Source organism: Acinonyx jubatus, chromosome C2 (assembly GCF_027475565.1).
Source record: "Acinonyx jubatus isolate Ajub_Pintada_27869175 chromosome C2, VMU_Ajub_asm_v1.0, whole genome shotgun sequence".
Classification (NCBI taxonomy): domain Eukaryota; kingdom Metazoa; phylum Chordata; class Mammalia; order Carnivora; family Felidae; genus Acinonyx; species Acinonyx jubatus.
The window spans coordinates 11,420,561-11,447,744 of record NC_069384.1 but is presented as its reverse complement, the minus strand read 5'-3'; the positions used below and the strand labels follow the sequence as shown (position 1 = coordinate 11,447,744).

The following is a 27,184-nucleotide window of genomic DNA, read 5'->3' as shown; positions in this document are numbered from 1 at the left end:
ATTGGGTATTCCACAGAACTAAATTGCCCAGCTAATTACTTGTCCCCTTAAATGATCGGCCTTTCTTATAATATGGAAATTAATAAAGATTGACTTAGTTCCTTGTTGCCTTCAAGCAGAGTCTACAGAATGTAGGCAGTTTAATTAAAGTATCATCAGTATGAAAATCACTTACTGTGTTCAGAAGAGCAAAACTCTCATGGGAAATCTACATACACATATACATACATATATATGCATATATACATACATACATACATACATATACACACACACACATTTGTATATGGCTATATTTGAATTGAAACTAAATGATACCAGATTCCTGTGCGTTTTTTGGTGTCTGCTTTCTTTTCTCTTTCCTGGTTGTCAGCATATCAGCTGCCAGACTGTCTCTTCCAATTGGTGAGCCTCTTCCTATGATGCCCTTCTAGCTCTTCTGATCTACTTTGAGCTGGGAAAATGAGATAACCAAGGTTTTTGGAATTACTTTTAAAATGAAGTAAAAGGTTTGCAAGGGGTGGGAGAGTGGTGGGGAGAGCAAGAACTTATGCTTATGTGAGCACAGGGGCACTGCCCTGGCAGTTGAGTGCCCGAGTTTAAATTCAAGAGACATGTGACATCTATGTTAACTGTAAGAAGCTTTCATTTGCTTTGTGTTCTGGTAGATGATTGTATTTCACATCGTTAGTCAAGATGACTCACTAGAACCTTCCTTTCCCAGATATAGCTTCCTCCATTGAATTCTGCTTTTGTGCTGTATTCCCAATTTATGAACATTCATTCAAGAAGCAGGGTTTGTTTTTTTGTTTTTTTGTTTTTAAGTTTATTTATTTCTTTGGAGAGAGAGAGAGAGCACAAGCAGGGGAGGGGCAGAGAGAAGGAGAGACAGAATCCCAAGCAGGCTCCATGCCATCAATGCAGAGCCCAGTGTGGGGCTTGAACCCACAAACTGAGATCGTGGCCTGTGCCGAGATCAAGAGTCAGATGCTTAACCGACTGCGCCCCAAGAAGCAGTTTTACGGTGCGTTATGCTGCAAGAAAATGACACCTTACATTTATCAACAGTGGAAAATATTTATTGAATGTCTACTATGGGTCAGTAACTATTATAGGTGCTTGGGGTACATCAGTGAACAGAATAGACAAAATCCATGCTACCATAGAAATTGCAGTCTGGTGGAAGGATATATAGTTAATAGCAGTATAAAAACTGCCATGTAGAAATGAGTATAATGGGGCAAAATAAAGTATTATCTAGTAAATTTCTTTTTTTTTGTGCAATTATGTTAGTGTCAGCTTTCCAAACTGTTTTTAGCTAAGCATATTAAAGTCATTTTTCCAACTTACTATTTTTATAGTGAAAATTTGTATTAACAACAAAAGTGATGAATTGGCAGCCTTGGCTTGAGTCAAAACTGTTCTTTGTTTTTAATTTTTTCTGACATTTCATTAAATAAATTTGTGATGGCATGTTTTCCTTTTATCAAGAATTGTTATTAGGGGGTGAGGGAAGCATGCCTCTAAGTAAGTATCTTTTCCCCAAAGAAATGTCTTTGAGTAATCATAAATTTCATGAACAACAGCTGTCCTGCTAAGATGACAGAATAGCGTAGTGCAAAGTAGGAGTAAGATCTTTTAGCCCTACCACTGACACTTATTTGGTAACCCTGAGCAATACTTGACCTCTTCAGAGTAGGTATGTATGTATGTATGTATGTATGTATGTATGTATGTATTTATTCTGAGAGAGAGAGAGAGTTGAGAGAGGGGCAGAGAGAGAGAATCCCAAGCAGGCCCCGCACTGTCAGCAAGGAGCCCGATGTGAGGATTGAGCTCACGCCGTGAGATCATGACCTGAGCCAAAGTCAGACACTTAACTACCTGAGACACCCAGGTGCCCCCAGAGTTAGGTTTTTAAATGTATAAGCAATAACAGTTGATCTAATGAAATAGTTTTCACTTTCCATCTGTCATGCTATTCTTGTGCTCTCTTGTGGGTTTTGTGGTGGGGTGCCGGGGAAGGTCCATGCCTCTTTTGGTGGAAAGAGGAGTAGGTTTGAGTCTGAAGGTTTGAGCAGTCCCTTTGTCAGTCATGGAGGGGAAGAAGAAAATTTTGGAATTATAATAGTAGCTATCTCTCTGGGACTTACTTTCTTTGCTGTGGACTTCAGTTCGAATACATGAATGATGTGGATTGCTGGGGAATATGTGTTATAAACCTGTATAGGTTTTGTTCCAGGTAGAAACTATATTCCAGTTAACTAGTTTGTGAACTTTTAAAACTGTAACCTACTGATCCTTTGGGGCAACTTACCTATCCAGCCCAATCTCCAATTAACCATACAGGGAAACCTGAATTCTCAGAGGATAGAGTCAAACTAGTGTGTGTAGTGCCAAAGATGAGACAGCTTCCTAGAAATTGTCTTACTAATAAGGAGCTGGAAGGGATCTGGCAAATATCCTGTATCCTTTTGGCAACTCCAGTCGTTTATAGTTTCAACCTTGGCCTCGTGTGGAGAGGGAGGAGAAGAAAGCAGAGGGGAATGGACAGGAGCCTGGATGGTCCAAGAAATAAAAAGAGTTTGAATGAAGAGGGGTTTGACATCAGAAGCAGTAGAGGCCACAGAAATGGGGATTAGAGGCTCCTAAGGAGAGAAATGAGGGCAGGGAAGCCCACCGGGAAGCCCAGAGAGAGAAGACAGGAACCTGGGACCTAAAGGCAAATGTTAGAACGGCTTGGTGATCTATCTCTGCAGCGAGGGGCTTGGGGGCAGGGCCAACAGTTGTATAACATGCAGTGTCTTAGGATACCCCTGTGCCTATGTCAGAAGGGCCTTCCGGCCCCCAGAAAGATCAGTTTGCCAAACTTGTTTACCAAAAACTGAAAAGTCATCCTGAATTTCCATTCCCTCCCCTGCATCCCTTCTCTCTCCTCCCTCCGTTCGTGGCACTGAGCGTCTGTCCAGCTCCTGGGAGCCCGGCGTGATTCCTCTCTTTTCCTCGCCCTCCACATTCAGTCCATCGGCGCAGCCTTTTGGCTCCATTTACAGACCTTATCTCCAATCTGGCCATTTCTTTCCGTTGCCATTGCTGTTGTCCTAATTTGTCTTCTCACTTGGGCTCACTGGTCAGCATTTTGACTTAGAGTCTCTTTCAAACTTGCCCCTTTAGATTTCATTCTTCATGCAGTGCCCACACTATCTCTGTGAAAAGTAAATCTATTTTAAATTCCCCATTGAGAAGAAAATCTAAAGTCCTATCAAGGCTCCAAGGCCCAATACTAGCTGGCTCTTGCTTTTTTCATCTTTAATTTTCCACCTCTCTCTTCCTCAGTTTTTGTATTCCAGTTTCACTGACCTTTCTGTTTAAACGGGCCAGGCTTCTTCTTGACTTCTGGATCATTGCACGTGGTATATCCTCTTCCTGTAATACAGTTCCTCCGGATTCTTACATAGCGAGCTGGCTGATTACCCTTCAGGTTTCAGTTCATATGTCACCTCATCTGAAGTAGTTCCCTCTGCCCACCTGTTCCTACCCACCATCTTCTCCCTCCCACTACCTTGTTTTAATTTTTTAACAGCAGTTACCGTCATGGGGTATCATTTGATTAGTTCTCTTGTTTAGTGTCTGCTTGCCCTAAAATATTAGCCCTGTGAGGGCAGGAACCTTCTCTGTCTCTTTCACAATTGTGACACCAATTCCTAGAAAGGGCCTGGGCCTTACTAGGTACCTCTCTTCAAAAATTATTTGTTGGATTAATAAAAAAAAAAAAACGAATGAATGAATCGATGAATCAATGAATGAATGAGTAGGCTGAATTGATCTACACTGTGAGAGAGGAGCATTCTGTGAGAAGCCTTCATGAGTGCAATGGGTCCCCAAGGGCCACAGGCTTTCACCTCCATGCAGTGAATGAGGTGAGCGAGGAGAGGTGGTCTTATCCTTTAATCCTAGAAAACAAAGGAAGTACTTTCACAACTGCCACACTCATGTCCACTACTAACACAGTCCTTGGAATCCAGGAGTGAGTGCTTCATGGTCCCTGCTGTTTAGACCCTGAGTACTACGTTACTCCTCCTATGTGGGTATGTGACTTACTTAAAATACTCTTGGGTTTATCTGTTTTTGTGCTTATTCAGTTTATGGATCTCCTTTCTTTGTGGACTTTAATTTTATTTCTGAGTATGTAACACATGAACAAGGTTCTGAAAGCCAAAACCATACAAAAAAGTGAACCCAGAGACGTGTTATTCCCTGTGCTATTCCTTCATCCCTGGGCTCACCTGTTTTGTTAGTTTCTTATCATCCTTCCTTTATTTATTTCTGTTGGGAAAAAAGCAGGTTTATAATATATCTATATTTAGTGTGCATGTCTATATTTAAATTATGTTCTCTTCCTTCTTTCAGGATTACCACCTGTAAATGTTCTTTTGTTCTTTGCTTTTCTCACTTAACAACACATTCTGGAAATCACTCATATCATTCTATAGCTCTCTCTCTCTCTGTCTCTCCCCCTGTCTCTCTCTCTCTCTCTTTCTCTACAGTTACATAGTACTCCTTCTAGAAGATATACTGTAATATATTCAACCGGTCTCCTGTGTGTGTGCATTTCAGTTATTTCCAATAATGTAGCAATGATGAATGAGCTGAAGCATGTATATTTTTATATTGCTGGAGGTGTGTATCTTCAGGGTCAAATCCTAGGTGTGGGTTTGCTGTGTCAAAGAGTAAACGCATAGGTAATTCTGGAGATGTTGCCAGATTTCCCTTCATTTGGACTTTTAACACTTTTTCTCACCAGCATGTTACACACGCTTTCATGTAGCTTTGCCTGAAGATTTCAACAGACCTGTGGTCCTCTCTCATCTCAACCTCGCTTGTTGCTATGTATGGGTTTTAATATCAGGCTAAACATTGTATTTTAAGATCACTTTGTTGTTGTTTTTTAAAAAAAATTTTTTTTAACATTTATTCATGAGACAGAGCATGAGTGGGGGAGGGGCAGAGAGAAAGGGAGACAGAATCCAAAGCAGGCTTCAGGCTCTGAGCTGTCAGCATAGAGTCCAACGCGGGGCTCAAACTCATGAACCGCAAGATCATGACCTGAGCTGAAGTCGGATGCTTAAGCGACTGAGCCACCCAGGTGCCCCAAGACCACTTTGTTTTTGAGTCATATACAATAATTGTTTGACTTATGCCTGTTTTTTCTTGTGTATTTTTTCACTTTGGAAGTTTTATGAATTTAATTTTAGGATTCTTCATCTTTTGGGGGGATTATTAGAAATGACTGAACTATAAATGGAGGTGAAAGCGGATGGCTGAGCGGAAGTCCTTTTTTTTTTCCCCCCAGAGAGACCTTGAGAAATAGAATTTCAGCTCTTCTAGTGTTCCAGCTTTTTCACTGGTAGAGGGGAAGGAAGAGAGAGATGAGCTTTGTAGGATAACTAATATATTTGCGTAAAGTCCTTTGGCGTTTTACTACCAGTGGGTCCCAACAGTTAGGTTTTGTTAGTTGAGCAAAAAAGGTTTTAATAAAGATGACACAAAACTCTCAAAAAGATGTAGGATTGTGGTGGGTGGCTTAAAGTCAAGCACCTGGAACTTGAAGATTACACGTCTCCCCTCCTTTCCCACTGAGGCATTTTAGTGGAAGGTTTTCAGAAACATGAAATTCTAATTAAACCCTGAAAAGTTCTAGAAAGTCTCTTCTCCCTCAGCTAGTCATTATCCCACATTGGATATTTATTTCTCACTAGAAAATGTGCTTTGGGGGTGCCTGGGTGGCTTAGTCAGTTAGGCGTCTGACTTCAGGCTCAGGTCATGATCTCACGGTTCATGGGTTTAAGCCCCACATCAGGCTCTGTGCTGACAGTGCAGAGCCTGCTTTGGATCTTCTGTCCCTCCCCCCAACCCCACCCCTCCCCTGCTCACTCTCTTTCAAAAATAAAGAAACATTGAAAAAGAAAGAAAGAAAATGTGTTTTGGGGGGCAGTGGTGTTGGGAATTGAGAGTGAGAATCCATCTGCTTGATTTTTTTTTTTTTAAGTATGCATGTTGATGTTGATTGTTAGCAAGTTTTTTTTCCCCTGAAAACCATTTGCTGAGTATCTTTTTAGAAAACCTTAGCAAAAGAAGGAAAGTTCACCCTAACTTCCTGTATAAAACCTTAAAATAGTTACAAATAAAACAAACCAGAGACCAGGCTCAATTATGAATATGGATGCAAAAATCAAAACAAAATCGTAGCAAATAGAATTCCACAATGTACTAAAACCATGACTGACTTGAGTTTATGCCAGCAGCGTAAGTTTGGTTCAGAATCAAGACATTTTCTCAGCATTATTATAGCAAAAGGAAGTATGATCAGATCAGCAGATGCTGAATAGGCATTTGATTAAAAAAAAAAAAAAGTACACAGTTCTTATACGTAGAAAGGAAGCTCCGTTAATATGTCAGGCTACTTTCTAAAGATCACTACCAAATATTCTTCTAAACAGTGAAGCATTGCAGCCATTTCATTGAAACCTAGAGCTTCACAGGATGCCCACACATTCAAAGATGTCTTAGAGGCAGTAAGACCAATTAAAAAAAAGGAAGTATATAAATACTGGAAATGAAAGTTAACACTCTTTGTTGCTAGTTATATGATTATATACTTAACAAAACTAAGAGATTTCAGTGTAAAGACGTAGTGTTTATAGAAGTTTGGTAAGATAGCTGAACATAGCATACATGATTAGTAGAAGCAAAATTTTTCTCTATGCTTGAAATAAACCCCTAAATATGGAAATGTTCCATTTAAAATAACGATAGAAATGATAAAACTCCTAAGAATACATTTAACAAAGTTATTATTTACAAGAAGAAAGTGATACAATCTTTTTTTTTAATTTTTTTTTTTTAACATTTATTTATTTTTGAGAGAGAGACAGAGTGCAAGCAAGCAGGGGAGGGGCAGAGAGAGAGGGAGACAGAATTTGAAGCGGGCTCCAGGCTCTGAGCTGTCAGCACAGAGCCTGACCTGGGGCTCAAACCTGGGAGCGGTGAGATCATGACCTGAGCTGAAGTCAGACGCTTAACTGACTAACCCACCCAGGCACCCCAAGAAAGTGATATAATCTTATTAAAGGAAATATTTGTGGAGTTGAACAAACTCTAGGACATACTAGTGTCCTTGTTGGGCTAATGTCGTTATAGCTTGGTACCCTGTAGGGTTGTTTGCAGAACAGATAAATGATCTTAAAATTCATAGGGGAAAGAAAACCAAACATCTGTGAATAGCCAAACAAAGTTTAAGAAGAAAAGTCTCGTCAGCACCAGACCGTACCACAGAGCCAGTGTGATCAGATCACTGTTACATTGACCCGGGAATTGTTCATAGTAGATTATCCAGAAATAGGTATCACTTCGTATGAACATTTCTTTTACAGCAAAAATATTTTTTAGTTTCATGAGAAGAGTCTGGGTTAGTTAATAAACTTGTATCATATTAATTTCAAGCATATAACTCAGTGACTTGACATTTTATATACCTTATAAAATGATCACCATGGTAAGTATAGTCACCATCTGTCACCATACAGAGTTATTACAGTACTATTGACTGTATTTCCTATGCTGTACTGTACATCCCCCATGACTTATTTATTTTATAGCTGGAAGTTTGTACCTCTTAATGCCCTTCATCTATTTTATCCATCCTCCCACCCATCTCCGTCCACCCCCCTGGCAACCTGTATTCTCTGAATTTATGAGTCTGTTTCTGTTTTGTTTGTTCATTTGTTTTGTTTTTTGGATTCCACATATAAGTGAAATCGCATAGTATCAAAATGTAGGATTTCCCACGGTAAAGATATTATACACAAATGAACAGAGTAATAATAAGTTAAAAAAAATCAGATAAAGTGAATGTAATATGAATATGTATGTGTAATATACAGCAAGCTCTTACAAATTGAGAAGAAAAACATATGTAGTCCATCAGAAAGCTTAGCAAAGGATGTGAATAACTGATTTATGTACGAATCCAGATGAGAAAGAAACATATGCAAAATAACTCTCAAGCTTACTGCCAGTGAGTGAAATTCAGACCCCACTGGTTTGCTGAAGGGGATCACTGGCGACAGGAAGATTGAGGTGTGTTCCTAGCTGAGGCAGAAAGGTGGTTTCTGTAGCCCATCTCCCACTTTGTGACTTTTTCTTATTTTCTCAAAGAATAGTGTCGACTCTTACAGCTTTTAACATTTTTAGAGATTTTTAAAAAATGTTTATTTATTTTTTTTAATTTTTTTTATGTTTATTTATTTTTGAGAGAGAGACAGAGCATGAATAGGGGAGGGGTCAGACAGAGAGGGAGACACAGAATCCAAAGCAGGCTCCAGGATCTGAGCTGTCAGCACAGAGCCCGACATGGGGCTCAAACTCATGAACTATGAGATCATGATCTGAGCTGAAGTCAGATGCTTAACTGACTGAGCCACCCAGGTGCCCCAAAACTGTTTATTTATTTTTGAGAGACAGAGGGCACAATCAGGGAAGGAGCAGAGAGAGAGGGGGGAACAGAGGATCCAAAGTGGGCTCCACACTGGCAGCAGAGAATCCAATGCAGAGCTCGAAACCACGAACCATGAGATCATGACCTGAGCCAAAGTCAGACACTTAACCTACTGAGCCACCCATGTGCCCCCAACATGTTTAGAGATTTTTCATCTTTGTTGTATGTCATGCTTTTTATTGTGTTTCATGTTTGCTTCCTTGAGTTAACTTCAGTAACATGGGATTCTTTTCTATGAAACTTAATTTTCTTTTTGAGACATTACTAGATGTGGCTCATTTAAGATCGCTAGTCATGGCATTTTAACTGGAGTCGCTGGTCTTAATGTTTTGCTGTCGCCAATAAAATTTTTCTTAAGATAGGTTTTAAAAAATAAATCACCCTAACACTTTTAATATCTAGACTAAAGGAAATGAAATTTGGGTGAACATTTTTCATGCAGAAGAGGATAAATTGTGAATATGCACAGTTGTGGTTTGCATAGTTTCCAGTGGCTATAGTTTCCTTTTCTTTTGCTTACTCTTCTTTGAGAGAACATACATTAAAGCTCATTGCGCCGAAACTAATGTGACATTGTCAACTCTACTTCATTAAAAAAAGAAAAGAAAAGAAAGCGCTGACAGCTTGGAAACTGCTTGGGATTCTCTTTCTCTCCTTCTCTCTCTGACCCTCCCCCACTTGCACTGTCTCTCTCTCTCTCTCTCTCTCTATCTCTCTCTCTCTCTCTCGCTTTCAAAAATAAATACACTTAAAAAAAAGTTGAAGAGAGGTGCTCAGTTGGTTGAGCATCCGACTTCGGCTCAGGTCATGATCTCACAGCTCGTGGGTTCGAGCCCCACATCAGGCTCTGTCAGTACAGAGCCTGGATCCTGCTTCAGATTCCGTGTTTCCCTCTCTTCTGCTCCTCCCCCGCTTGCGCTCCGTGTCTCTCTCAAAAATAAATAAGCCTTAAAAAAATTAAAGAAAGAAAGAAAGGGGCGCCTGGGTGGCTCAGTCGGTTAAGCGTCCGACTTCGGCTCAGGTCATGATCTCACGGTCCGTGGGTTCGAGCCCCACGTCAGACTCTGTGCTGACAGCTCAGAGCCTGGAGCCTGTTTCGGATTCTGTGTCTCCCTCCTTCTCTGACCCTCCCTGTTCATGCTCTCTCTCTGTCTCAAAAATAAATAAATGTTAAAAAAAAATTAAAAAAAAAAAAAAGAAAGAAAGAAAGAAAAAATAAAAACCCAAGTAGGAAAATGCTCGTTGCAAGTTATACTTGACCACCTGTGTCTGAGTACCATTTGTAAATAATGAATACGTTTGGGAACTCAATTAATTTTCACAGCTTTAAAGGTATAGTAGAACTATAGTGTACCACACCATGTCATGTCCCCATGGTAGGGTTCGTTGAGGGGTTGGTGCTATCTAGTCAAGAATCTATAGAAATAAACTCTCTTTTCCTACTCCTCCACCCCAACATCTTTTTAGGGGAAACGCAGGGCTTGAATGCAGGACCTAGAGATTAAGAGTCGCATACACCAACTGAGCCAGCAAGCCCCTTCCACTAACATCTGTATTATGACATAATTCACACAGTAAAATTCCCCCCTTTTAAATGTATAATTCACTGGTTTTTAGTGTGTCCACAGAGTCGTGAACCATCGCCACTATCTGATTTTGGAACATTTTCACTACCTCAGAAAGAATCCCATTAGATATCCAAAGTGCATATCCTGGCGTTCACACTGAATATTACCTCATGTATCACATAAGTAAAGAATAACGCAATAAAAACTGTTCTTACTTTGATACGAAACCTTGTCAGTATTCCCAGGTGGCTTCCTATAGCTTGGTAAACAAGTTTTGGTTTGGTTTGGTGTGCTTTGTTTTCTTCTGTTTTTTGTTCTCCCCGGGATTAAGGGAGCCGACTGTTTGGTTGTGTGGGTGGGAGTGGTGGTTATGGGAAGGTTCTTTTATGGTCAGAATCATTCCAAGCCCTTGGTGTTGGTTTGCAGGGCGCTAGCTGATATGAACAATGACGGGCGAATGGATCAAGTGGAGTTTTCCATAGCTATGAAACTTATCAAACTGAAACTGCAAGGGTACCAACTCCCTTCCACACTTCCCCCTGTCATGAAACAGCAGCCGGTCGCTATTTCTAGTGCACCAGCCTTTGGTAAGTCTGAAAAGTACTTGGTTCCTATATTTCATTGTATATTTTAAAAATAAATATTTCCCTTTTTTCCCCTTTTCAGTTTGTAGCCTTGTGAAATTCTAGGAGGCTATTCTGTCTGAAAAGTGATGGTCCTGTGCAGGCAGATGGTGCTGGAAGAGAAGCAGCATGTTCACATTCACACCCTAGGATGTGTTAAAGAACAGAAGTTCAGCTGAGTAAATTTGAAGACATAATGGGCTTTATTAAGTGGTTCATGTGTGGGGCAGCACTCATGTAGCAAGTAGAGGGGAAGGAAGGAGGGTGGGGCAAGAAAGTTGTTGGCACAAGAAAAGATTGTATCTGGCAAGATCACTTTCCCTTGAGTAGAAGGCCAGGGGGTCTTATCAGGCCAATTATCTCATTCATCTTCCTTTGGGTGATGGACAGGGCCCATGGGACAGATGACCTCATTGATTCTGATCAGAAGATTCTGGACTGATGGGTCCATTTCTGGGGCAGTTTCAGTCTGCCATTAGGTTGGGTTTTAAGCCCCAGATTTGGTGACTTGGCCTAAGTGACACCATTTGGGTCTTGTGGTTTTCTTTTTAACAGATGCTAGTAATCAAAATGAAAGCAAAGCTACAGAATGTCAAGGTAAAAAGAATAAAATTGCAGTCTGCTATCGCATCTTCTGCCTTTTTATTGCTCTTCATTCTTGACCCTTCACAATGCCACATGCTTCCTGTTGGCTTTCTGTTTCCATAACATTTTGATTTTCCCCTGTGCATAAACAGCTCCCTTGGATTATGGTATCTAGCAATGTGTTTTTAAATTCATGGTATTGAGACAATTGGCCACATTTAGAACAAAATGAAGCAGGAAACAAATAAACATTATGTCAGTTAAAAACACAATTCCATAAAACGATACCCTTTAGCCATATATTTTTCTTTCTTTTTTTTAAATTTTTTTTAGCGTTTATTCATTTTTGAGAGACAGGGAGAGACAGAGCATGAGCAGGGGAGGGGCAGAGAGAAAGGGAGACACAGAATCTGAAGCAGCTCCAGGCTCCGAGCTGTCAGCACAGAGCCGGACGCGGGGCTCAAACCCATGAGATGTGAGATCATGACCTGAGCCGAAGTCGGACGCTCAACCGACTGAGCCACCCAGGCGCCCCTATATATTTTTCTTAAAACCGAATCAGTAATTAGTTGGCTAAGATCACCAACAGTCCTGATTTCTTCTCCGTTCTCACCTTAGACTTTAATTATTTACATTGAATTAAAGATTGCAGTAATCAGATCTAAAATCTGACTCATGAGAAAGTTCTTAGTTTAAACAAAACACAAAAATTGTGGCTATGGTTTCCCTTTCTTCCTTCCTTTCTTCCTCCGCAGGCGATAGGTGAAATAGGTTTGGGAGGGAGCAATCAATAGTAAGGCAGGTTGTCTCTGATACAGTTATTGATAAGCTGAGATAAATAAATGTTGTGGCTTTGCTTAATAGATTTGCCATTAAAAACACCTCTGAGCGTTGCCTTTCTCTTGAGGTTTAGCCACAAGACTGGTGGTTATAAGGCAAAAGGTGCAGATCAAGCAAACAGGATAGCGATCCAAGGGAAGAGGGGAAAACTCAGGAAATCACACAGGAGCAAAGGCTAGGAAGAGCAGGGGTGAAGAGTATGGTCAGCTCACAGTGCCTGGGGTCCTTGGTCTTGTCCATTGTGTTCCCAGTCCTGATCCCTTAGTTAGCTGGCTTCTTTCAGTGGAAGTGGCTCTGAATCTCATGAAGGTCCCCTGTAGCCAATGCTTGGTCAGGACCCATGGGTTAAAACAGCTAAAAGGTGTTTGGTTGTCTTTTGGCCTCCCTTCTGGGGCTGCAAGAAGAAACCTCAGAGGGGAGGAAGAGTCAAATAACCAGAGGCATCCCATTTCCTCTTTTTCCCTCAAACCCGGGGTCAGTAATTCTTCCTCTAACATTTAATATGTCTTCTCTTGTTCCATTCTGCAGCAGGACTTTCAACTCTAGAGACATTGCTAATTTATTCCCACAAGGTTGCGGCCTCTCTGCCCAGGCGGTTTTACCGTCACCTAAGTAACCTGTCACTGCCTCTGAGGGCACCTGGGATCTCTGAGCTGCCATTCCCCAGTCCTGAGCTCTTCCCCTAGGCTTCCCCACTGCCTTTCCTTCCCTCCTTCCCATCACACCAGCATCCTCAGGAAATTAGTGTCAAGAAAGGAATCACCAGGGAATATCAGAACATGAGAGAAGTTAAAAGTACATTGTGCCCTAACCAGGTTTGCCCAGGTTAATTCAAAGATCTGACCTTTGCTAGTCTTTCTAGTTCCACCTCTCAGCTTGACCCCAGGTAATTTTTTTTTTTATAGTTCTTACATGGCTACTTTTGAGAAGAAGATAATTTGTTACTACTATCATTATTTTCTAATTAATATTAAAAATTATCTGACCATGCATTTCCTACCACTTACATATTATACTTTCGCATGTATTTTATTTGGTCACAACAATAACCCTAAAATACACAGAAATTATTAGGCCTGTTATGAGAGAATTAAGATTCTACGAAGGTGAACAGTTTGCTTAAGACCATATTTCTAGAAAGGGAGGCAGAACCTGTCCAAACATACAGTTTTTCCCTATTTACCTTCCCACTGTCATTATCACCAAACCATATGGGTGGCATGGAACGTAACTGTTCCTGGGTTCATTGTCTGCATGGGTGCTAAGACACATGTTAACATGTGGAACTGAGGCCAACTAGGGGTTGATCAACTTCGCTATGTGAAGGAGAGGAAATGGGGTACAGTGATACTGTGACTTGCTTAAGGACAGCCAGCTATATTCCAGGAAATTCTGTGAGTGTTCCTGGTATCTTCCCTCAGTGTGTTTGCACACAGCAGAATTCTTCTTTGACTCTGAATCCAACTGTTTCAGGGAGGGGTTATTTGTCTTTTGCTTGTTTATTTGCCAGATCCCATGGTTTTATTAGATCAAACCATTATTTTTAAACCCCAGCTGTGTGTCCCTAGTTGCTAGGAACATGTTGGTGAACAAGATATCATGGCTCCTGCTGCTTTGAAGCTTCTCGTGAAGCTGGAGAAAGCAAGCATATGGATGAATTATTTCAGGGCAAGATAAAAGCAATCAGTTCTGTACAACAGGGTAATAGGATAGAGATGCTGACGGGACAGGTTGAGCAGGCCAGAATTCTCTGAAAAGACATGACGTTGAGCTGAATTAGAGATGAGAGCCATGTGAAGGAAGACCTAGGAGAGAACGTTCCAGGCAAAAGGAATAGCAGTTGCAAAGGCCCTAAGGCAAAAATGAAGCTGTTTATGTGCAAGAAACAGAAATGAGAGCACTGTAGCTGAGGTATTGGTGGGCCTTCAGGTCAGGGAGGTAAGGCAAGAGCCAGATGGTTTAGGGCCTAATAAAACCACTAATGAGTGAGAATCTTTTTTTCTTTCTTTTTTAAAAGTTTATTTATTTTGAAAGAGACAGTGAGCGCAAGCTGGGGAGGGACAGAGAGAGGGGGAGACAGAATCCCAAGTAGGTTCCATGCTATTAGCATAGAGCCCCATGCTCACAAACTGTGAGATCATGAACTGAGCTGAGCTCAAGAATTGGACACCTAACCAACTGCGCCACCCAGGCTCCCCTATAATTTTTTTTTTTTTTCTAAGTGCAGTGAAAAGCTACAGAGAGCTTATGGGTAAGAGAGTACATGGTTGGTAGACATTTAATTTTTTTCATAACATTTATTTTTGAGAGACAGAGCATGAGCAGGGGAGGGGCAGAGAGAGGGGGAGACACAGAATCTGAAGCAGGCTCTCAGCTCTGAGCTGTCAGCATAGAGCCTGACGCGGGGCTTGAACTCACAAACCACCAGATCATGACCTGAGCTGAAGTCAGACGCTCAACCGACTGAGCCACCCAGGCACCCCATGGTTGACAGACATTTAGAAAAAATAATCTGTGTTATCTGAAGACTGGACTGCAAGGGGACAAAAGTAGAATCAGGGAAGTCAGTAAGGGGGTTTTTGCCATGGGCAAGAGGTAGTGGGGATTTAGATCTGGGTGTTAATAATCAATGTGGAAGAAAAATAAATCAAATCTTGGTAATGCTAAGTGTGAGGGGCCTAGTGCATTTGCAAGGAGGCAGATGAATCCATGGGTCTGGAACTCAGAAGAAGGATCTATCAGCTCTGGGAGAATTTGAGTATGGATGGCATTGAAATCCCTGGCACTGGATAAAATACCCTAGAATGTGCAACTAGAGTAGGCAGGAGACCTGGGAGCAGGCCTTGCTGTGCTGTGACATTTAAGGGTGTAGCAAAAGGGAAGAAGCCAGGAGTGAAAGAGGAGAAGGTTGTTGTCCCATTAGCCAAGAAAACGTTTTTCAAGGAGGCAGAGCTCCCTTGTTGGATTTGCTTCTGAGAGATTGAGTAATAGGACAGAAAAATGAGTGGATTTTACAAGATGGATTTGTATATGACCTTGAAAAGCAGTTTCATTCGAGTGGTAGAGACTCAAGCCTGATTGAAGGCTTGGAAAAGGGGAGAGTGCTACTGGAAAGGAGAGAGAAAGCTGGAGGAGCATGTCAGCTGAAGGCTGGTGTGTTTAGGATGAGGAGTGCTCCTGCATTTTTAGAGAAGTGAGGGAAAACCCAGTGGTTGAGGAGAGATGGGAAAATTTCAGGAATTAAAATTTAGCAGAGTCCAGAGAAATGATATCTAAAACACAGCCTCCAGTAGATGGATTTCTTTAGAAATATTTAGAAAATGTTCATTCAGAAAAGGTAGTCAACTGATAAAAGGATGTCAGTCTTTGTAGTGGTTATTTAAAAGCTGGCGGAACAAGGCTTCCTCATGGGACAAGTCCCTACCCTGAGGAGAAATGACTGGGAGTCGAATCCAAATTGAGCAGGGTGGCAACACAGACACGAAAGAAGGAGAAGGTCCAGACCAATGTGGAGGTGGAGGACAGAGGCTGGAAATCCCAGGAAGCAAGGCTCACATAAAAATGAGCCACAGGCAGTATCAGGCAAGGTCAAATCCCACACAAAGTTATTATTAGGAAAAGGAGAATAAAGAGCTGAATAACAGCTCTGTGGACAATGAGGGCATCCCAGGAACCTACAATTTCAAAATAAGCTGAAAAATACTAAGAAAATGACACAAGTCGTGAAAGACCAACACGATCAGAATTTTAAAGCCTCGGAAATAAGGCGACAGAACTCAGAAAAGAATGAGAAATAAAAGAAAAAGTCATTTCAGAACTGAAGACAAACCAGAAGCAGCACAAGAGATGCTATCAGAAGAGAAACAAGGTAAAAAGAGGAAGATTTCAAACATTAAGAAGAAATGCACAAGAGATAAAAAGGATTTGAGAAAAAGTGACCGATATTGAAGGCAAAGGAAAGTGAATGTATGGTACCTGAAGAAGGAAACCAAAGCAAGGAAAGAGAACAAATGGTAAAGACTAGTTTAAGACAACTTCCTGGAAATAAAAGATTTGACACTTTATTGGAAAGAAGATATCATATGCTTGAGAATGTCAACCTGGAGAAACCAACACGAAGATAAATTCTACAAAAACAAAAAATTATTTGGGTATATAGCAAAAGAAAGCACATGACTTACAAGAGGAAGAAAATTAGAATGTCTTCAGACTTCTCTATAGCGGTGCTTAATGCCAGAAAAAAACGGAGTAATATATTTAGGATTATGGAAGAAAGACAAAGCCAAGAATTTTGCATCCAGAAAAACCATGCCACCAAATTTTCCAACTCTCCAGACACTAACTTATTTTTTTATGATTAATTCTGGTGGTAACTACTGGAATTAGAGTCAGATTCTAAGGGTTGAAGGGCCCAGTCCCACAAGGCTGCCCTCACTTCAGACTTGAGTCAGAAGCCCTGAGTCGCTAGGGTACCCATACTTCTGTCTGACTTGACTACAAAGTCAGAGGCTCCCACACACCCTTCTTCCCCTTTCTGAATTTGCTAGAACAGCTCACAAAACTCAGAGAAACATTTACTTAGGTTTACTAGTTTGTTATAAAGTATATGACAAAGGATACATACAGATGAACAGGCAGATGAAGGGGTGTATAAGGGCGAGGCCCAGAAGGGTCCTGTGTGTAAGTGCTTCTGTCCTGACGGAGTTGGGGTGTGCCACCCTCCCAGCATGTGGATGTGTTTACCAGCCTGGAAGCTCTCCAAACCCTGTAATGTAGGAGTTTCTATGGAGGCTTCATTGCTATGGTGTGATTGATGACATCCTTGGCCATTGACTAGCTCAGTCTCCAGCCCCTGTACCCTCCCCTGAGGTCTGTGTGGAGGTGGGGAGGGGTGGGATGGGATTGAAAGTTGCAACCCTCTAACCATGCCTTGGTCTTTCCTGTGATCAGCTCCCATCCGGTAGGTATTCTGGGGGCCCCCAGCCACCAGTCATCTTATTTAAATACAAAAAGACTTCTGTCACTCCAGAGATTCCAGGGGTCTTAGAAGCTCTTGTGTCAGGAACCAGGGACCAAGACCTAATACTGTGTAACAAAAGATGTTCCTATCAGTCAGGAAATCACAAGGGTTTTAGGAGCTCTGCCAGGAACCAGGGACAGACCAGATATATGTATCTTTTTATGACACAATATCACAAGTTCAGACAGAGAAACAAAAAAGAAAGGAAACATTGATCATTTCTTCATTCTTTGGTTAGAGTTCTCTAACCAAGAGAAACTCCCCCATGAAAATGTTTGGTTACTCTGAGATTGAATATGTAAAGGAAAGGCAGGATAAATGTTTGATTTCTTTTCCTCCTTTATTTATACTAGTTTTCAAAATAAACTGATTACCTATGGTGACCAATTAGGATTTTTTCCAATATAATTATGAATTCACAAATTTAATTCCCTCTGTGGCTTTCATTCCATTGCAGTTATTATTCTTATTGGCCCTCAACTCTGGCCAGTAGATGCCTTTTCAAGTTGGATCTTGTGCCCTTAGGATGTGATTGATCCTTGACATAATTTTTGGTACTCTCCAAAACGATTAATGTGAATTTATTTTTTTTTTCTGAATTTCTATTTTAAATGAAAATATGTTAGAGCTGGAAAGCGAGTTTCTTCTTCAAACACTCCTGGATTAATTGTCATTGAATGTGGAAAGGTGGTTCCATGTGACTTTTGCTGGGATTTTTTCTTCCTAGGAATAGGAGGCATCGCCAGCATGCCGCCACTCACAGCTGTTGCTCCGGTGCCAATGGGATCCATTCCAGTTGTCGGAATGTCTCCACCTCTAGTATCTTCTGTTCCTACAGCAGCAGTGCCTCCCCTGGCTAACGGGGCTCCCCCTGTTATACAACCTCTACCCGCATTTGCTCATCCTGGTATGTGACCTGCTGAATCCACAGATTGACTTTTTACAACTTGTGTTTTACTCTTCGCTCTTGTTAAATCTTCTGTCATCACTCTCTGATTACATTTGAATGGCATTTTATTCCAGAGGAAGATATCTTCCTTTTTTTTTAATTTAATATCTCACTTTTTCCCAACACTGAATAGGATGTGTTAGGCTAGAGAGAGGTAACGGAGAATGAAATTATGGAGCTCTGGTACCAGTATGGACAAAGGTGAACTCAACAGCTAAAACCAAGAGCATAATTTCCTTTCAAGGGCTTGACAGGAGTGACTCAAGTTCGATCAGTAGTAGTTGAACATTTTCTCTTCCCGTGTGTCAGTTACTACTTTTCTTCAGCTGCTATGAATTGCTAATAAGTAAGCCATTCCCTTAGGAGAATGGGGAGAAAAAAAGAACAAAGCTATTTCTTTTTTTTTTTTTTTTGAGGAGGTGGAGTGAATCAGGAGGAAGGGGGAAGGAAGTTGATTAAATGGCTAAATACATTAAAGACGGAGTATTACCTGCTTGCTTCATTGATAGAAAGGATTAAAAAGTTCCTGGTGTAGTTAATTTCATTTTGAGACTTTATTTGAAGTCTTTTTCCCTTTAGTGAAAAGAAAGCATAAACTGTAGATGTGGTCTACACATCTAATGAATTCTCATCCGGGGGTAAAGTATTTTTTTAAAAAAGTACTTGGGATATGTCTGTGTAATTTCAGTAGCGATGATGGCCTGGATTTTAGCCATGGGTAATGATTATGTTTGAATGGTTATTTCTCTGCCCAGTTCCCTGGATTTATTCCATCTGTCAAGATCTGTCTGTAAGTTATAGCTAAAGAATCTAAAGGCAGCACTTTTTTTTTTCTTTTTTTAAGATTTTCTTGTCCCGTGTAGTTTACCTTTCATATGTGGCCATGGCTATAGACGTGATGGCAGCTGTAAAAGTTGTTGCAGTTACTTTTCAAGTAGCATCTGTGAATGCATGTGCTCTGTCTTGTTTTCTTTTGGGCTTAATAGCAAATGTTGCAAGACAATAGGCCAGGAGGTGGGGAATGTGGCTGAGACTCAGCGTATTTTCCTGGCGCCCAGCTAACCAGCCCTAATGGGAATCAGACACAAAGGCTGACCCTCCCTAGCATCCCATGTTATCTGGCCGGGACTGCAAGGCTGGGACCTTTTGTTTCTTTCATCTGGACCCAATACTTCTGCTCCTTTAGCACAGTTAAGAAAATGCCATCCTATGTATTTAAGCTGTTGCTTCTTTAACTATGGGAACAGATCCCGTAAGATGTGATACAGGGGCATCTGGGTGGCTAAGCCGGTTAAGCGGCCAACTCTTGGTTTTGGCTCATGATTTCACAGTTTGTGGGCTCAAGCCCTGTGTCGGGCTCTGCGCTAACATTGAGGAGCCTGGTTGGGATTTTCTCTCTGCTCCTCCCCTGCTTGTGTGCTCTCTCCTCTCTCTAAATAAATAAATAAATAAATAAACAAACAAATTTACAAAAAAAAGATGTGATATGAAACTTTTAACAAAGAGTTATGGATTGTAAGCATTATTACTTAGCAAGGTGATTTTCAGTAGGAATGAGTAAATCTAGAAAAATTTTTGGCAAGGGGCAGGGAGTGAGGAGGAAGTCACTCTTTTTGAGTCCAGGGTAGTAAGGGAGGAATAATTTCTGCCTCAGATTTGGTGAGTATATATTTTAATTTTCACTAATAGGAAAATGTTTCTTTTCTTTGTAGGATTAAAATTATTCACCATTTATTTATTTTTACAGCAGCCACATTGCCAAAGAGCTCTTCCTTCAGTAGATCTGGTCCAGGGTCACAATTAAACACTAAATTACAGAAGGCACAGTCATTTGATGTGGCTAGGTAAGTGTGCTTATTTCTAAATGGGCATTGGATTAAAGCCATTATCTGATTAACATCTAAAACTGAAAGTGAATTAACTATGTTCTTTATTGTCTTTTATTTTGTAGGATGCCAATAATTAGTTCTGGATAATGTTACTAGGTTTTATCACTTACATGTTGTAGAGATGACAAATAAAGAACATGACATTTCCTTAAAACACTTTGGGTGTTCTTTTTTTAATAACGAAAACAAATAGCTACTAGTTTTACTAATGTTTAAAAATAATAAAATAGAACTCCAGGTAGGAGGGGGAAATTAACTCTTTTCTATTAACCCTTTACATATTTATAGAAAATTTTATATGAAGATTAGAGCCACAGTTGGCCTTATCTTTTATTCTATCTCAGATAATCTCATGGAATTTGCCCAAGATAACATAGCTCCTAAATGATAGAGCCAGGAGTTTAACTGAGTTCTTTCTGATTTTAAGGCATGAGTTCTTACCTGAAAGTTTGCTCTGAAAACTTCAGCTAATGGTGGTACACAGATACTTGTCTTCCGCTCGTTAAGGTTTTATTCCTAAGACTCAGGAACATTGCTGAACATCTACTTGCCAAACACCTTGTTAATCCCATTCCGTGCCCCCAACCACCTGCAGTAGATACCGGCTCAGAATTGTGAATTAGGAAATAAACCCAAAGAAGCGATCATCCTCACTTACAGTTTACATTTTACCACAAGGTAGAACTGAGATTTAAACTCAGGTGATCCAACACCGAATTCCCTATTTCTTAGTCTTTCTCCTATACATGCTGAAGTTTTGAGTTTTCTGTGACTCTCCACAAGGGATTTTGAAATCTGCCTTAAAATTGATGTGTGACTGGGGCACCTGGGTGGTCGGTTCAGTTGGTCAAGCATCCCATGACTCTTGATTTCGCCTCAGGGCATGATCTCACGACTTGTGGGTTCAAGGCCCCCCACCCCCCACCCAGGCTCTGCCCTGATAGTGCGGAGCCTACTTGGGCTTTTCTCTCTCTCTGCCCCTCCCTCTCTCTCTCAATGTAAATAAACAAACTTAAAAAGAAAACATTAAAAAATTGATTTGTGCCATAAGAATGAATAAGTAATCAGTATTAGCAAACAGTAATATTATTAAGGCAACTGGTTGTGGGGGGTCAGATTGGTAGTCATCTTTTTAGTAATTTCAATTTCCAGCAAATTTTTAGAACGTGGCATCTAATTTTTGGTTACCTGCTAATGAGTTTTTAGTCCCTTTAAGTTTTCAGGGAAGTCTCGGCAGAAAACTATGACTTGATAAGTGTAATCTGGGGCAGCTTCTGTGTGCAACACCCTATATTCCTGGGGTGCAGGAGAAAGATAATTAGCTTTTGACAAATAGGCAAGAGTTGGAATCAGCATAAATTAGTTAGTTTAAAATGAGAGGGCTGTTGCAGAAGTACTCACAGCAGAATCGACCTTGGTAAGTGTTTTTTATTAAGAAATTTATAATAGTTGAAAACGTGACTGTAATTAGGTACTCTTAAAGTGCTTGGGAGCCGTTTCCAATGCATTATGAAATATATGTTGTTAAGTATAAGTGCATAGGTAACACATGTAAATGATGACTGAGAGGTTCAATTTATGATTAAAACTTTGCTTTTACATATGAGGAATAGATATCTTTGTTGAAATGACAGGAAATTGCAAATGGGGTATTAGTTACAATCTGTTCTGGAAGTGAAATGCCATTGAGAGCTTAGCCATTTTGTTTAAATTGCCCTATTTAGACACCAGGCTCTTAACAAGCCATAGATACCAATGTGATACTTAACGGGGGAACAACTCTGAGGACCTCGTCACTAAGGAGGTGTAGACCCCGTTGACTCCTGGCAGGGGTTTTCTTGGGTCAGGCTTGCTGCACATTGGCAAGAAAAGGTCAGCACTTGATTGCACTTAAAGAAAGCAAAGCCCCTTCCATTACCGCCCCACTGCTTTGCCGTGACCCTGGAAATGTTCTGTTCTCTCTGGGCAACTCTCCATTTGTGGGAATTTAAACTTCCCAGAATGAAATGATTTCCCTTCATTAAGAACTATATCCTGTCTTTTGCTGAATAGAAAGTTACACATGTTAAAGAATTAATACCTTTAAAGGCAGCTACCTGTTTGCTATCAGCATTGCTTTTTGAGCTGAAAGAGAACTGTTCTAGAAGTTAGGAAAAGCCTGGACATTTTTGTATCATTTTAGATCCAAAGAGGTCTTTCCGTATTTTGTAGAGGCTTCCAGTTATTAAATTGTGTGTTTAACTTGGAACAGCCACTTATTCTATTGTGTTTACCCTTGATTCTGGAAAAATAATGAGCATGTCTGTTTTGAGAGAAATGTTTATAACCTTAAAATATGGAAATACTCATTACAGAAAATTCAGAAGTGATGATTAGAAAGCTAATAAAATGTTAAAGCTGGTTTTCGCAGGAAGTTCGTAGTTTACTGGTGTTAAAAGAATGTAAATATGTTCTTCACTGTTCATCTTTTTACCCCTCCTTCCTCTTCCCCACAGTGCCCCTCCCGCGGCAGAATGGGCTGTCCCTCAGTCATCCAGACTGAAATACAGACAGTTATTCAATAGTCATGACAAAACTATGAGTGGACACTTAACAGGTATTTGCAAATGAGAATTAATTTTGTGAAATATGATTTTTATTCCAAATCCAAATTGCTTCCAGATGTTGGGCCAAAGATATTTTCCAAATGCCTTTCTCTATTTGCTTTTTTCTAAACAAGGTTTTCATTGTCCTTCTTATGTTAAGTTCTCATCTACTGATAATGCCACAGTGCCTAAGGCTTTGACCCCGTTGCTTCTTGGTAAATGGAACATAGACCAAGGATCTTTCTGCACAGTGGATCCCACCAGTATGCAAATCAAAGCACTTTCGCACAGAAGCACTGCTGTAAACCAAAACTGGTTCAGGTTCTGAAGTTCAACTTAGTAGATGAACTTGAAACTGTCTACTCAAAGAGTCAGCATTCAAGGCAGTATGCAGGGTGGAAGTAAGTGGCTGCTGAGTTTGGCACCTGGCTCTGCCACTAACTAGCTGGAGGTCACTTTTCCTATTTAGATCTCATTCCTTGTACAAGGGGCCAGAGTTAAGTTATATGAACTCCGTGGGTTTAAAAATAAAAAAAAGATTCTGTTATTTACATCAGAAGGATAGAAAGGATTTTAGGATACTCTCCACAAACCTTTCTACAGCCTCCAGGCTCCAAGCTGTCGGCACAGAACCTGACACAGAGCTCGAACCCACAGACCGTGAGATCATGACCTGAGTCGAAGTCAGAAGCTTAATCAACTGAGCCACCCAGGGGTCCCTCCAGAAACTTTTCTAATGAGAGTTAAACACTTAAAATTGATTAGAGAATTATAAAGAAAATTGTAATTTTAATAAAGGAAAAGAGAGACATCTGATACAAACTTTGAGAAAGAAAAAAATGTGGCTGTCCTCTAACAAATACAGAAGGAAGGCGAGAGAGTTAATTTGCCTGAAGTAGAGACTCACTGGTATATAACACAAAATTTAAAGTTCTGATTCTATCTTACTATATTACAATTGCAATTTTTACTTCGAAAAGAAAAATTCATCTGTTAAAAAATTTCAGGGTTCAGTGAGATTTGGAAGGGTCTGATCTAATCTTGAGCCTTATCCCTCATAAAGTGTCTCACAGTTTTCTCAAATAAGGATATATTTATATCTGTGGGGGGGGGGTGCAAATTGTAGTTAAACACAAATATTCTAAATGCCACGCTCACTCTCTGCTAAAACAGTACCTGTCATTTTTATACATGGCATGAGAAACCAGTCCAGCTCATCCAAGCACTGAAGGAATATTCAATAGTGATAGTTTTAAGTATAATGCAACGTGGTTTATTTCACACCAGTGCTCCAAACAGACCCAGAACTACATTGTCTGTAAATCTGAAAACAATTTTTCAGGGCATTGTTGGTGTATGCTGTGAATGAGTTAGGTAGTATTCAGATGTGACATTGATGTGGAAATTCTTTCTTGGGAGGATTTGTATTTTATGACTGAAGTGCGGTGTCTTCATTCCAAAGATGACAATCCAGTCACTCGAATATTTAGAACTTTTAATATCTGAGACAAACAGTAAAATTTGAAATATACGAGAAAGAGCAGATTTGTGTTAATGTTCATCTACAAACTTACTACTGTCTTGTCCTGGAAAGAATTCATTCATTCATTCATTCATTCATTCATTCATTCTTTATTTATTTATTTATTTATTTATTTATTTTTGAGACAGAGAGAGACAGAGCATGAATGGGGGAGGGTCAGAGAGAGGGAGACACAGAATCTGAAACAGGCTCCAGCTGTCAGCACAGAGCCTGACGTGGGGCCCGAACCCACGGACCCCCTAGATCATGATCTGAGCTGAAGTCGGACGTTTAACCGACTGAGCCACCCAGGCACCCCTGTCCTGGAAAGAATTTAAAATGGGAATTTTATCTTCAAGGTAGATCTTTGTATAGTCGTGTAAAATAGATTTATTACAGTAAACTCAATAATAAGTGAAAGAAATTTGTTTCTTTATAGGAATCGATATAGGCTGTGTTTTAGACTAAATAAAACTGGATGGAAGCAGACCCGGTTTATTGTGATGGATGAAATACAAAGATAATTGTCATGATCACAGCTATGAAAATAATGATTTGAGTCCTGAACCCCAAAGCAGTTACTCGTTCAGTTTAAGGATAAGAAGACTATCAAGAAACTTGAAAAGAGGTCCCAGATCATAGAGGCCCAAATGAAATATATAATTTAATATTCTTAATCTCATGTTTTTCTTCTCTAGTAGTTTTGTTTTGTGTGTGTAGATTCTTGTTTTGAAGGAGTTAAAAAGCAATTTTATAACTTACATGTAATTAGAATTTTTAAATCTAATGCAGTAGTTCTCAGCCTTGTAGTTGTGACATCCTAATGTTATGAACACCAGTTAAAGTATAGGATTTGTGGAAAATTTATGTCTTAATATTAATTAGAGTAGGATGTAGGTCATCCTTAGACCGTGACTTCCACCCGCTTGCATTCACCTGTGTTTTGGAGTGGAGTGGAATTATAGTTAGCACTCCCAGGAATTGTGCGTAACCTGCAGCTTAGCAGATCTGTGCTGTAGCCTGTGTTAATATACTGTTGTTAATGCCCATTGTTAATATACTGTTGTTGGTGGTTAGAAGGATTGCTGATTGCTGCTGTGTTTTATTTTCACATACTTCTTTTGGATCCTACCAATTTCTTTCTTTTTTTTTTTTTTAAATGTTTATTTATTTTTGAGAGAGAGATTGACAGAGTGTGAGCAGGGGAAGGGCAGAGAGAGAGAGACAGAATCTGAAGCAGGCTCCAGGCTCTGAGCTGTCAGCGCAGAGCCTGATGCAGGGCTCGAACTCACAAACCGCGAGATCATGACCTGAGCTGAAGTCGGACGCTCAACCAACTGAGCCACCCAGCCGCCCCATGGATGCTACCAATTTCTGGCTACATCTGTAAGAGTATGTTGTGGGCATAAGAATGCCATTGATTGGTCCTAAGCAGAAGAAAGTGAGGCTGTCTGAGCTCATGATAGGAGCTTGTCCACCATGGGAAGTGAAGCTAATCTAGCAGTGGCACAATTTACCCCCCTGGGCTGATTTAGCTGATACACCTGCTTAAGTGGACACCCCCTTGTTCCTTCACAACTGGATGTGTATGCTATTACACGCTCTTAAAAGAGACAATCTTATAAAATAGAGAGGGCCCATTCTATAATTAAGTTTCTATATGTAGCTGTAGAATTCTGACAACTTCATCAATGCTAGCCTTCTCCTCAAAGAGGAATTTTCTTATCTTGCATTCTGAACCAATGAACGTGCTACTTGGTTATTCATATATTAATCACAAAAGCTAAAGTCTTAGTCATTGTTTGTGATAAATTAACTTCATTTAATTATCTGGGGCACCTGGGTGGCTCAGTCATTTAAACTTCGTTTCATTTCTCTGTCCTTTCCATGCATGCTTCCCTATGCAAACATGGATGCCCATGTAGGGTTTAGGAACTTGGGATTTTTGTTCATCCCCATAATGTTTCCATATAAGCCAGTACTACAAAACTGGTATCTTTTTATGGATGTAGGCTTCCACAGGATAGTTCTCTGTATTCAGAGTTCAATTTTATGCTGTTCTGTTATGATAAGAGGCCATCTTAGGTGTTGGTGGTCTATTTTGATGCTTCATAACCTTGTCTTAGGACATATAGAGTCAAGTATGAGAATCACAAAAGACAATTGTGGCCTTCTAGTATGGTATTTAACAAACTTTTTCTGTAAAGAGTAAAATCATAAACATGTTAGGCTTGCATTTTAGTCTGTCACAACTACTCAACTTTGCCATTGTAGTACAAAAGTAGCCATATTGTCATGCTTAAGTGAATGGGCATGGCAGTGTTTCAATAAAATTTTATTTACAAAAACAGATGGTGGACCAGATTTGGCCTGTGGGCTGTGGTTTACCAATCCCTGTTCTAGATCATTTCCCTCACTTCAGAGAGGAAGGAACTTCCTCTTAGAGAGTGAAAGTACTTTTGTTAATGTCATATGTCATTAGGGAGTAGGAAGAGTCAGGACTGGCATCCATATCTCCTGATATCCATCCAGGTCCAGGACCAGTTCTTTTTTTTTGTTTATTATTCCATTTTTAAAATATAATTCATTGTCAAGTTGGCTAGCAGACAGTGTATACAGTGTGCTCTTGGTTTTGGGAGTAGATTCCTATGATTCATCGCTTACATACAACACCCATGCTCATCCCAAGTGCCCTCCTCAATGCCCATCACCCATTTTCCTCTCTTCCCCTCCCCACCTCCATCAACCCTCAGTATTGGGAGTAGGTGAAATACTAACTTAGTTTTAATAGTTCTGAAGTGGAGAGGATTGTTACAAGCATAAATTAAAGCATTCACTAAAGTTTTGCTAATTTCATGTTCCAGCATGCTAAGTACAGTATTAAAGACTAAACAAAATGATCAGTGTACTTTCCTCATATCCCACAGAACTTTTTAGAGCTTTCACATTAATTCAGTAAAGATTGCTTCTTATTGTATTCTTAGATACTCTCAGTACACGTGCACACACACATACACAAGCGTGCGCGCGCGCGCACACACACACA

General features: G+C 40.2%; 1 protein-coding gene across 9 annotated transcripts in view; it reads left to right on the top strand.

Annotated features, from left to right (window-relative positions):
* Positions 1–27,184, top strand: part of ITSN1 (intersectin 1) — a 217,817-nt gene that overhangs the window by 70,853 nt on the left and 119,780 nt on the right. For all 9 annotated transcript variants that reach the window (XR_008297553.1, XM_027041668.2, XM_027041666.2 and 6 more), the window contains exons 5-8: positions 10,552–10,712; positions 17,921–18,100; positions 19,890–19,986; positions 22,527–22,627. Coding sequence is in view for 8 of the 9 variants with exons in the window: in XM_027041668.2 (XP_026897469.1) it covers positions 10,552–10,712; positions 17,921–18,100; positions 19,890–19,986; positions 22,527–22,627 (539 nt within the window). In the remaining variant the exon portion in view is untranslated. The remainder of the gene's footprint in view (positions 1–10,551; positions 10,713–17,920; positions 18,101–19,889; positions 19,987–22,526; positions 22,628–27,184) is intronic.